Below are 12877 nucleotides of genomic sequence, written 5' to 3'. Positions count from 1 at the left end.
TGATTACTTACCAAAGGAATGCCATTATTGTAGCATATAGGACGGCGAATGTTAAGCGCCTAAACGGAATAGATTCATTCAGTAGTACAGTTCGGTTTTAACACCCTCAACTCCTTCAGCTGACACAATACTCATTTGAATAAAATTACAAGATACACACCAATCACATCTCATTTTCATCTGAAACAGCACATTAGCAATACCAGATACAAAACATTTGAAAAGTTGAATTTGTGTGTGATCAAGACAGCACTTTTGAACTATGTATTCAACCATACTTGAGAATATGGATTTCGAGTCAGTGAAAGCAGTGCTTTAAACCATTGACCTACCACTTTTTTGTGTCAGCTAATTGTGATATGATAGCTAAGCTGATTATACCTTGGCACATCACTAAGGTATGCTATGACAGGGGAACCAGAGACACAGGTGTAGGTCAGTGAGTAAAAGCACTATATCGATCATCTGTAGGTTGTGAGTTCAAGTCCCGGCTTGTCTTTTACTTGTGGCATATCTACCTTCCAGGTGCACCTTGATGATGTCACAATGAGATCAGCATTGTGCTGCTTGCTACTTCCTCTTCCTGTGAACTGGAAGCCACATTCAGGTTGAATCAGTGTTTTGATTCTGTTTCTTGTTGTGACGAATGAGCTGATTGTTGCAATGTTTTAAGACCAGGAGAGTCTTCTTTTAAGCAACCTCTCTGAAATAATGTCTCTGGCAAATCGAAAGAAAGCTTATTGCATGACTTAGGTGCCTTTTCTACCAGTCTTTGTGGAACCTAAACGAAGTTTATATGAGGTCTATATGGTGTTCAAAGTCCTATCCTTTCCACTTCCCTGGGACATGAGGCTCTTCTGTTATACCACCAGGTCAGGCAAATCCAGGAGTTTCTCAATTGCAGATATGACCTGTGATGGCCAGGCACTACAAAGTAGTGATGCTCGTTTGGTAGGAAGAGCCTGGTTTGGCTGTGTCCTGGCTGCCATTTTATAGGAAATAACTGCATGTGAAGAACAAGTATAGAAAAAAACATCGATGACGTATATATGCCTCATGAGCGTACTTGAAGCAGCTACTATACTCTACATCAATACAGTTCATTACATGCGCAACGACGCCGATATCGCTGTTATACAAAAATGTACAGCAGAACGCTTAGAAGCTTACCATGTAAACCTAATGAAACTTCACCTCCCCCCCAAACACAGTGACGTTATAAATTAAATAAATGAAGAGGTTCACATGCTTAGCTATGCATGGGTGGGTGGAAAAACAAAATCATATTCTGTTTTTGGTAACCTTAGTCAGGACTTGAACCCCTGACCTTTGGGGAAGATACAAGCAGTGCTTTTAAGCACTGAGCTATGTTGGGGACTTGGGAATGGGAGTCTCCAGAAATGGCTTTAGGTACAAGCTTAGAAGCTTACCATGTAAACCTAATGAAACTTCACCTCCCCCCCAAACACAGTGACGTTATAAATTAAATAAATGAAGAGGTTCACATGCTTAGCTATGCATGTTTGGGTGGGTGGGTGGAAAAAAAAAATATTCTGTCTTTGGTAACCTTAGTCAGGACTTGAACCCCTGACCTTTGGGGAAGATACAAGCAGTGCTTTTAAGCACTGAGCTATGTTGGGGACTTGGGAATGGGAGTCTCCAGAAATGGCTTTAGGTACAAGCTTAGAAGCTTACCATGTAAACCTAATGAAACTTCACCTCCCCCCCAAACACAGTGACGTTATAAATTAAATAAATGAAGAGGTTCACATGCTTAGCTATGCATGTTTGGGTGGGTGGGTGGAAAAAAAAAAAATATTCTGTCTTTGGTAACCTTAGTCAGGACTTGAACCCCTGACCTTTGGGGAAGATACAAGCAGTGCTTTTAAGCACTGAGCTATGTTGGGGACTTGGGAATGGGAGTCTCCAGAAATGGCTTTAGGTACAAGCTTTGACAAGGGGTAATCATTGCAAGTATCTACAGGTATATTTGATCTAAGAACACCCAAGGAACGTCCAAAACTATTTCAAAATTCTAACGGCTTCTATAATGTCAGATGCTACTTTATGGTTAGGGTTAGGGCTACAGTTAAGTAGCTTGGTAGCTCAGTTAGTAAACAAGCTGTACCAGTTATCCATAGGTTATGAGTTCAACTCGCAGCTTGTCTTTTACTTGATTATAACATGAGGGGTTTATGCTGCAGGAGGGTGTTGCAGGGGTGTCTAGGATGACACAGAATAGTCACTTGCATTTTCTACAATGCATTTGAATTTCTTAAGATGAAACCTTAGTGAGCCGGGGAGCAAGGTCACCGCAGCCTCACACCTCAGATGAAAAGGTTAATTTATGAGCGATCTGGGACAGTCTTCAGCGACTCGGAGCCCTCCTCCCGCCTGGCCAGAAGGAGGAAGCTTTGGCGGTGGTGATTTTGGTGGTGAGGGAGGGAGGGAGGGAGGGAGGGGGGGAGTCACCTGGCTGCTGCATCTGCACTCCTGCTGGCCACAGACCTACTGATCACAGAGCAGAGATCACAGAAGCACGCAGGTATGTGCGCATGCGTGGCTAGGGTTTATATATATACACGTATCACATCTAATTTTCATCACAAACACATTAGCGAGACTATACACAATACATTAAAAAGTTGAGCTTGGGTTTGATAAAATAAACAGCATAATTTTGACTCTGTATTACATTTATTGAACCATACTTAAGAATATGGGTGTTGCATCCGTGACAACAGTGCTTTACACCATTGAGCCTCAACTGACTGTGATATGATAGCTAAGTAGAGTATACTTTAGCACATTACTAAGGTATGCTATGACAGAGGAATTAGAGACACAGGTGTAGGTCAGTGAGTAAAAGCACTATCTCGATCATCTGTAGGTTGTGAGTTCAAGTCCCGGCTTGTCTTTTACTTGTGGCATATCTACCTTCCAGGTGCACCTTGATGATGTCACAATGAGATCAGCATTGTGCTGCTTGCTATTTCCTCTTCCTGTGAACTGGAAGCCACATTCAGGTTGAATCTGTGTTTTGATTGTGTTTCTTGTTGTGAAGAATGAGCTGATAGTAGGAATGTTTTAAGACCAGGAGAGTGTTCTTTGGAGCAAGATATCACTTCTAAACTATCCTCTCTGAAATAATGTCTCTGGCAAATCGAGAGAAAGCTTATTGGATGAGTTAGGGTGCCTTTCCTGCCAGTCTTTGTGGAAGTTATACGAAGTTTATAAAAAGTCTATATGGTGTTCAAAGTCCTATCCTTTCCACTTCTAATAGGAGGTGAGTATGACATTCCTGTATAGCTTTCTGTATAGCACACATCTACTGGTTCCCACCTTCCATTACTGATAATGTAAGTTCAACACCCACTCGGTACGTTTCATTTTCTAGTTTTCCTTTGAAACATAACATATTTCTTTTCCTTGTATTAATGGTAAATTGTACAATTCTGATACAGTGTTTTAGTTATGTTTTTCATCATCCTATACTTATCAATGCTGAATGTGTGATAATAAAGAGTATATATAAAGTATAATTTTTAAAAAAAAAACAAATAACAAAAAACAAACCCGTACTCACGTCTATCACGGGTCCATGAAGGACGTCTATTTTGTGCGACGAGGGACGTCTATTTTGAGGGACGTCTATTTTGCGCGACGAGGGACGTCTATTTTGCGCACGTCTATTTTGCGGGACGTCTATCTCACGCCTAAATATAGTTAATTGTTATTTACGTTTACCGGACGTCCAAAGCACGCCTAAGTTAAACGTACTAATAGAGAATTTACTCCTTGGTGTCTTCTGATTTTCATCCCAAACCTCAATATATTCGTGGCTCTGGTTATCATTCTCCCTGTGGAAAATGCTCTTGTTTGCGATACATCCATCTCGGGGAACCAGTGGGTACATCCTGGGACCAACAGAATTTACCATCTAACTTCCCGTACCACCTGTGAGTCTAAATTTTTTGGTTTACGTGATTACCTGTCCTTGTGGACTTATTTATGTGGGTTGCACTACTCGCAGCATAAGGACTAGGCTTATCGAACATCGTAGCTGCTTAAAAAAAGGCAAAATTACAGCTCCTATGGTGTCCCACAATATGACTCACCAACATAATTTTGACCAACTTCGTTGGTGCATTCTGGAACAGATCTTTACAAATTTTGATGGGGACAAACTTTCTTATCTTTTGAAACGTGAAAACTTTTGGATTTTTCACCTTCAATCCTACCCTCCGATGGGTTTAAACGAGAATGTGGACAGATGTTTTGGTGGTCAGTGTTTTGCTTGGTTATTTTCATTCCCATTTTCTTCTGGTTACTTTTATCTACATTTTTCTTTATTTTTTCTATTTATTTACATTTTTATTATATATATTTTTTTGTTTTTTTCCTTACTGCGTTATGACATCATTACGTCTTTACGTTTTTTGCGTTCCCTCCCAGGTGGAGGGCGTTGTCCATGCAGGATCTCCTAGGTGTCTTTAAAACCCGAAGCCGCCATATTTTATTTTTTCGGTTCCAGCGTTTTTGATTGTAGTACGCTGTGGAACCCTGATATTTTCCTTACATCAGACTTAGCAGTCTATGTCGGTTCCTTTACCCACTTTATTTTTCCCTCAAATAATCTCTGCTCCTGACGAAGTGGCGAAATGGAGCTCTGTCGAGTGGTGATTTATCGAGTGGTGACAGAGTGGTGATTTATAAGTGATCTTAGAGTGGTGATATTCATGAGTGACGAGTGATGTTAGGATAGTTTTGTAATGTAATTTATCATGGCTATTGTGCGTTCTTGAATGCTTATTGACTGAAGTTATTTATTCATTATTTATTACTTGGTGTGTTTGTGTGTTTTGTGTGACTGTGGCACTTTAAAGTCTTATGTATGTTAGCAACAAAAAACCTCCTTTATATTTGGTGCTATAGATTCTCTAATCCTTCTTTTCCTTATGAACATTCATTGAGGACTTGCATTTGCACTTTATATAAAAAATGGTACATGTTTTGGATGGTTAGTAGGGACTTGCATTTGCACTTTATATTTATATTGCCCCTTGTTTTGTCATACTTCATAGAGATATATACCTATACATCAGTATTTTATGAATTATTAGTAAGCACTGCGCACTTTGTATAATTTCTTTTACTATATATATTTTTCTATTAAGTATTTATCTTTCATCACTTGCACTTTATACATAGGTAGTTTTTGTCAATTGCATGGTTTACTATTTTATAGCACAATTTATTTATTCTCTTGTCCATTTATTCTTGTATTTATTAGGCATGTCTTTGTTTATTGGGTGGTTTTTTAGGGAGTGTATGTATGTATTAAGCCTTTATAACCCCTTCTCCTTGGTGCAAAAGTCTATTGTGTTTGTTTTGGGAATGTGATTTGATTTACACACTTATCAATTTTGTATGGACTATATGATGTATGAGGCTATTCTCATTTAGACTACGGTCTGGTGCTGGTCACCTTTTGAGATATTGCCTGAGCCAGAGGTTCACGTTGATTTATCAAGGGCTCATACTGATGTCCATCATTTACAAATTTTCAGAATAGTTTCACTCCTTTAGACTTTTTTCTCCCAAGGACAAAGTGTGTTAGTCAATTCTTTAGTGTTGTTATATTTTGGATATTATTGGCTATTATCCTATTAGGGTTACATCATTGTGCATAAAATAGGAACATTTTATTTAGACTTTTCGCATACGCATTCTGTTAAAATTTGCTATTTATTATACGTTGTATACATTCTTTTTGGTATAGAAGGCAATTGGTATATAATTAATCTTATACCTCCCCTTTTACTAAGCCGTGGTAGAGGTTTCTACTGTGCTCTGAAGTGCTACATGCTCCGAAGCTGCTCCGATACTCATAGAATTCCTTTGAGCGTCGGAGCAGCATTGGAACATTTAGCGCCCTGGGCAGCAGTAGAAACCTCTAATGTGGCTTAGTAAAAGAGGGCCATAATTTTTTAATGTGTTTTGATATTTTCATCAGTTTTTTGATATGTAAGGTATGTAAGCAAATCTTGAAATGGGGAATAAACATTTTTGCATGGCATTTGTTTTCTCCTAGTGTGTTTTGGCAAGCATCATTGTTGCAGGACTAAAGGGAATGCTAATGCAATTTTGTGACTTAAAAAAGTACTGGAATGTGGATAAAGTTGATTGGGTAAGTATACTATCCACCAAGCTTTGAATGTATAGAAACTGTTTTAGGTAGCTGTAGTTGATCCTAATATGTACATTAGGAGGGACACTGAATTGTTGAGTTACAGGAATAACTTCAAACCTAAGGTGTCTGAACAACTTTATCTTAAAGATCAGGTTACAGATAAGTATATGTTCCTAATGTGATCCATTGATGAACAGGACATATAACCAGTCAATATTCAGCTGACAGCAGTCAGCGTTTTTTTAAAAAAATGTTGACCAATACAGGCAGAATTAGGGTCAGATTTTCAATGCTGGGCCATGTTTGGGCACCAGCACTGAACATATGGTGCCATGTTTGGGTGTGCTGGCTGTGTTGGGTCATATGCAGGCCTGGCTAATATTCAGCTGGGACCTGTATAAAAAAGTTATGTGCAAAAGCAGGTACAGGTGCCCTCACCATCTCTGAATCATTCCTCCCTCATGATCTGGATATATCTTGCCTCCCACCCATGAAAACAGAAAGCTTCAGATGATACCCACATCTTCCCATCCCCATAACCTTCCCCAGGTTTACCATCACAGCTCCAGTCTCAAAATGACCACTGCAATCCCTGGTTTCAGCCTTGCGGTACTAGTGAGTAATGCACAACTGCTGTTAGAGGTCATGGTGGCCATTTTGAGGCCAGGGTCGTGATGGGCAGGAGCAAATAAACATTGCTTGTTCTTGTAGGACTTCTAAAACCAGCAGGGGCCAAGCGGGAGCCGCCGTATCTTTTGGAATGGGAGGAAGTGGGATCCTGATTGGGTGGGAGGGAGAGGCAAACCCTCTTATTCAGAGATTAACTATGCACCAGTCAATATTTAGATTGGTGCCTGGTTAGCTTGGCAGTTAAAGTTAGGACAGCTGTTTTGCTGATCTAACTTAACTGATTAGTGATCTGAATATCACTGCTAACTGGTTAAGTACCAGCTCTGCCCAGGCTCTGACCAACTTCCATTCGAGCTCTGCTAACAGACTGCCCCATCAATAACCAGACAAGGAAGGGGCTGTTAGTACTGGTATTTAGTGACACTGTCCAGTTAAGAGCTGCTGAATATCATTGGTTAAGCAGGCACAAGTTATTTAATGGAGCAGGAGGCTCTCCTATCTATTCAAATCACTTTGAATATTGACTGGATAATTATTTTTGTAAACCTGTTACTGGTACACACAAACCTGTTTAAAACTTCAGGATCTGAATGTATATATTTAATGTAATTTCCAAGGTGGCCTTCTGGTTTGGAGGTAAATATGTGCCTGTTTTGAAAGTACATATGTAGTTTTAATTGGATAAAAATCTCCCTCCCAAGCTTTAAGTTTAGATGTTAACTATAATTTTCTGGTGTCTAAAATTACCACAGACTTTCTATAGGCTTGCTGAAAAGCACAATGATTAATTACCAAAATATAACAAAATAAGTGTTCAGGAGCTACTCATTCTTTATTTTAAATGGGGTAACCATTTACTACTGTAGATGCAGGGTAATGTGCTAGAAGGTATTCTACTTGGATTTCAGCAAAGCCTCTGATACTGTTTCCCCATAGGTGGGCCTTGGTGGCCAGCAGTCCATCCACTGTGGATCGAGGCCCATCCAGCAGTGGCATGCTGGTTGGCATTATTGATGAGGATGCCCAAGCCCAACCAGTTGAAGATGTCCTCTGCCTGAGCTTTCTGTGCCATCTGATTAGCAGGGAAGTTATCTTGCTTCCAGTCATTGATGCTGGCACCCCTGTGCATGCTCAGAAGGTTCTGCAGAGGATGTCTTCAGTTGGCAGGGCTTGGGGATCACTGCTAGCCATAATATTCATTTTTAATGTGGGGTTGGGGGTGGGGGTTGTTGTCCAATTCTGGCTCCATCCAGAAATTCACTTCTGGCTGCAGTACTGATTTGTAGGAAGGCTGATTTAAGTGCATAACTCCCAAACATTGACACCTAAATCTTTTAAAGATTTGACTGCTATTTTTTTATATAGTTTGATGCAATCATTAATCAATTAGCAATATCAAAAGTTGAAGTTGCATAGCATAATTCATGAACTGTGTGATCAGTTTTTAAATATAGGCAAATTAGCTATTTATATTTATTGAACATTTGCTATATCACCCTTAAGAATATCAGAGCACTTTGCCAACTCTAACACATCCCACCTCCCAGACTTAAAAAAAAACCCCTACCTTTAAAGCCCTAGTTGTCCAGTGGTGAACCAGGGCAGAGCCACTATATGAATGGCTGCCGCGAGTTCTTGTGGCAACCTCATGAGACTTCAGGAACTTGCAAGGTTGCCGTGAGAACTCACGGCAGTCATTCAGATAGTGGCTCTGCATGGGGCAGGAGTCTAGGAAGATCACTCTTTATCCAGTTCATCACTGGACCATCAGGCTTTAAAGGTAGGATTTTAAAAAAGTCTGTGAGGTGGGAGGGAGGTGGAATGTGTCATAGTCAGCTGGAACAGGAGGCAGGAGGGATAGGGTTACCATATTTTGAGATGCAAAAAACACGGCCACATGGCCCTGCACTGTTCTGACCCCACCTTGTTCTGCCTTCAGCTCTGTCCATTTCCACCTCCAGCCCTGCCCCACTCCGCCCCCAGCCCCACCCTCACAAAGCCTTGTCTCTTCTTCCCCCAACCTCCAGGCTGCGTCTGGAGGTCCTCAAGCATGCATAGATGTGTGTGATGTCATCTGTGCATGCTCAGAGTCCCTCCAGATGTAGACGGAGCTTGTTGGAGCTTTCTAAACCTAGACAAATTGCTAGGTTTTGGAAAGTCTGTCCGGGTACCTGGACAGTCCTCTAAAAAGAGGACATGTCCAGGTTTTCCCGGGTATCTGATAAACTTAGGGAGGGTACCCCCCTACTCTATACTCATGTCCAGTTCTTAAATCTGGTTGTAACTTATTGAATCCCCCAACTCTTCATTCAATGAACTTGTCCTGTTCTTAAATCTTGTTTTAAACCGCAGTGAATCCTAATGGAAAATTGCGGTATGGAAGAAAAATGTATGATATGGTATAGTACATAAAATTATCAACAGATCAGACAGAAAGGCCAATATAAAATACTCTACATGATCAAATTTAAAATAATAATTTGGGATAATAAAGTAAAGTGCTTTGATCAAATTTTCAAGCATGGGTGACCATCTAATTGCCATGTTTTGAACACTTTGGAGATTCTTAAACAGAGAGAGATTGAGACCATTTTGTAGAGAGTGCTCTAATCAATTTGATTAATCATAAAAGCATGAACCATGGACAAAAAGACTGCTTTATTCAAATAGGATTATTTGGGTGGTCCCTTGAAGCTGAATTTATACTGAGCAATTAATACTCTCTTGATAGTAACATAGTAAATGGTCCATCCTGTCTAGTTATTCTCATTAAAAATATGTGATTAAATGAACTTGTTTCTTCTTTGATATTTCTGGGCCATAGAGTTAAGTCTACCTGGTATTGTCCTAGGTTCCAACTGCTGAAGTTGCCATCTAAGCTCAATCCAGCCTATCCAACCATCCCATTGTTTGCAGTGAGCATGGTTTTAGTCTCAATTCTTTGAAAAGATATGCCTATTAAATATATTATTTTCCCAAATGAATGTGATGGTGTGACTTGCTGTAACACATTTTTTTTGTTTCTCTTATAAAGGTAATCTGGGTTTTGACTTATGTGGTTACAATATCCTTTGCTGCTAATGTTGGATTGTTTTTTGGAGTTGTTTTCAACCTTGCTATAGGGGTTGTGCGTGTAACCAGGTGAGAATTCAATTTTTCTGAATATGATTTCCGGACACAGAATATTATATAAGAACTTAAGAATAGCCTTACTGGGTCAGACAGACTGATGGTCCATCTAGCCCAATATCCCGTCTTCACGGTGGCCAATTCAGGTCACAAGTACCTGGAAAAAATCCGTATAGTAGCTTGTTCAGTTGTTTGAAGGAGACAATAGGAAGCTGTTCAGGGAATGAGAGGGAAGATGGAGCTTACATTCAGCTGGAACGTTTCAGAGAGAGAAGCATCGTAAATATGTTCAAGAAGCAGTAGCATAGTAAGGGTGAGGGAGGATTTCCACTCTGGGCACCCTCTTGCTTGAGGCGCTGGCACCCCGCTTCCTCTCCGCCCCCTTCCCACTCCTCCCCCTGCCACTTCCCTTCCCCCATACCTTTTCAACTTTGGGCAAGCAGCCACCAAATTTCTGCCCGCTTCGGCTTTGGTGATCTTTCTGACATCACTTCCGGGACCTGCGCCTAGGAAGTTATGTCAGAGAGAGCGCCGAAGCTGATGCAGGCAGCAAGTTGATGGCTGCTCAAGCCAAAATTAAAAAGGTACGGGGAAGAGGTATGCGCGTGCGGGGGGGGGGGGGAGCGGGGGAGGGGAGCCACTCCCCGGGTGCCCCTCATCCTCCCTACGCCACTATTAATAAGTCTATAGATATGAAACAGCCGACTATGATTTGTCTCTAGGAACAGATTATCCATAAAGCAGTGCAGGAAGAAACTGACACAAATCAGTTGACTTGTGGGATTGGAAAGGAATGAGACGCTGCAGCTGATGTGGTAGATGGAGAATGAACGGGGGTAGGTTGCACAGATATGGTCTGTGTGAGGGCACTAACAAGAAGTCATGTCAATGTACATTTAAATAAAAGATATCTCTGACATTTTGATATTTCTGCTTCATTAACATCAAAATAGTCTGGTTAACATCTATTGCAACACAGGCTGACGACATTCAGTTCATGTGCTGAAACATGGATATCATTATTTAAACCTGGCTCTTACTTTATGGCTCACTCCCAATGTTTCTATAGGTGTATGGCTCCGGTGTCTCTCTGTGTTTTGGATATTACATGTACTTTTGGCTGCGTGCTGTGCTGCTACTTTCCTCCTTAAAGATAGGCATGGGTCTGCCTGCTGTATTACATTATATAGATCAGGGGTGCCCAATAGGTCGATCGTGATCAACTGGTAGATCGCGAAGGCAACACGAGTCGATTGCGTTGCCTTTGCATTCTACTTACTTCCCGACTCAGAAGCGCCGAGCTGACCAACTTCCCCCACCCAATGTCAATTCTGAGGTCGGAGAGGAAGTTCTGGGCCAGCCAATCGATGCCTGGCTGGCCCGGAACTTACTCTCCGACTTTAGAAATGATGTCGGGGGAGAGGAAATCTGGTCGGCCTGACGCTTCTGTGGGGAAGCAGGGAGAGCTTGGGGCGGTGGTGGTTTGGAGGCCTGTTCCCCAATGGTGGCAGCAGTGGCTTGAGAGCAGGCAGGGAGACAGAAAGAAAGAAGGAAAAAAGAAAGGGGGAGACTGGAAGACAGAAAGAAAGGGGGCATGGAGAGAGAAAGACAGACAGAATGAAAGAGGGGCAGGGAGACAGACAGAAAGAAAAAAAGAAAGAAAGGGAAGGGGGGCAGGGAGAGAGGAAGAAAAAGTTGGTGGAGGGAATGAAGACTGAAACATAGAGGAGGCTGAAAGAAGGGAATAAATATTGGATGTACAGTCAGAAGAATAAAGTGCAACCAGAGACTCATGAAATCACCAGACAATAAAGATAGGAAAAATTATTTTATTTTCAATTTAGTGTCTGTTTTGAGAATTTATATCTGTTCTCTATATTTTGCACTAAGGCCCCCTTTTACTAAACTGCAATAGCGGTTTTTAGCGCAGGGAGCCTATAAGCATCGAGAGCAGCGCAGGGCATTCAGCACAGCTCCCTGCACTAAAAAAACGCTATCACGGTTTAGTAAAAAGGGAGGGGGTATATTTGTCTATTTTTGTATAGTTGTTCCTGAGGTGACATTGCATAAAGTCATCTGCCTTCACCTCTTTGAAAACCCACGGAATATAAATGATAATTAACATTTTCTCTGTGTACAGTGTGCTTTCTATTTTTTTTAAATTTTATTATTGGTAGATCATTTTGACTTAGTCATTTTAAAAGTAGCTCGCAAGCCCAAATAATATGTGTATCCCTGATGTAGATAATATTTTGTGACTCTGCATTGGTACGGCATGCATGTTTCTTGCCTTGTTAACATTTATTGTACTTTATATACTAAACTCAATAAAAAATTTTGAACTTAAAAAAACCCCCATCAAAATTCTAGTACTAAACTAGTATATAGAACTTTGTTCAGGCATAGCTGAAAAATGTTATAGATCCATGCGATGTTAGCTATTTTTTCTTACGCAAAAAGTTGAAATTTTGAAATGCAGTAATGGAGTTTCTCGACATTACTGAAGGAGATAACACTTTTCAGATATGAAAGTTCATAGTGAAAGCGGACAGGATTTGATATACTGTACCACCTTTTACAATCAAAGCAGTTTATATATTATATACAAGTACAGTGGTACCTCGGTTTACGAGTGCACCGGTTTGCGAGTGTTTTGCAAGACGAGCATGCGCAAATGCTCAAGGCCCAGCAAAAAGGACGACAGATCTTCGGGCACCGGTACCAGCATGTCCTGTGCTTTGGTGCTGGTGCTGGGTGCCAGATGGGGGGTAAGTGATGTGTTCGGGTGGGTGATGGGTACCGGGAGGATGTCAGATCGCGGTGTGGGGGCGATGCGAGCGGGGGGGATTCCGGATTGCAGGGGGGATGGTGGATCATGCGGGGGGGGGGGCTTTGTGAGCGGGGGGGAGCAATGCCGGTTCTCGG

The 12877-nt window shown here is 41.2% G+C and overlaps 1 protein-coding gene across 1 annotated transcript in view; it reads left to right on the top strand.

Annotated features, from left to right (window-relative positions):
• Positions 1-12877, top strand: part of SLC26A7 (solute carrier family 26 member 7) — a 178562-nt gene that overhangs the window by 110829 nt on the left and 54856 nt on the right. Inside the window, exons 10-11 of the mRNA XM_033933334.1 lie at positions 6095-6190; positions 9858-9964. Coding sequence (XP_033789225.1) covers positions 6095-6190; positions 9858-9964 — 203 coding nt within the window. The remainder of the gene's footprint in view (positions 1-6094; positions 6191-9857; positions 9965-12877) is intronic.

The sequence above is a fragment of the Geotrypetes seraphini genome, chromosome 2 (genome assembly GCF_902459505.1).
Source record: "Geotrypetes seraphini chromosome 2, aGeoSer1.1, whole genome shotgun sequence".
Taxonomy (NCBI): Eukaryota; Metazoa; Chordata; class Amphibia; order Gymnophiona; family Dermophiidae; genus Geotrypetes; species Geotrypetes seraphini.
This window is presented reverse-complemented; position numbering and strand designations above follow the sequence as displayed.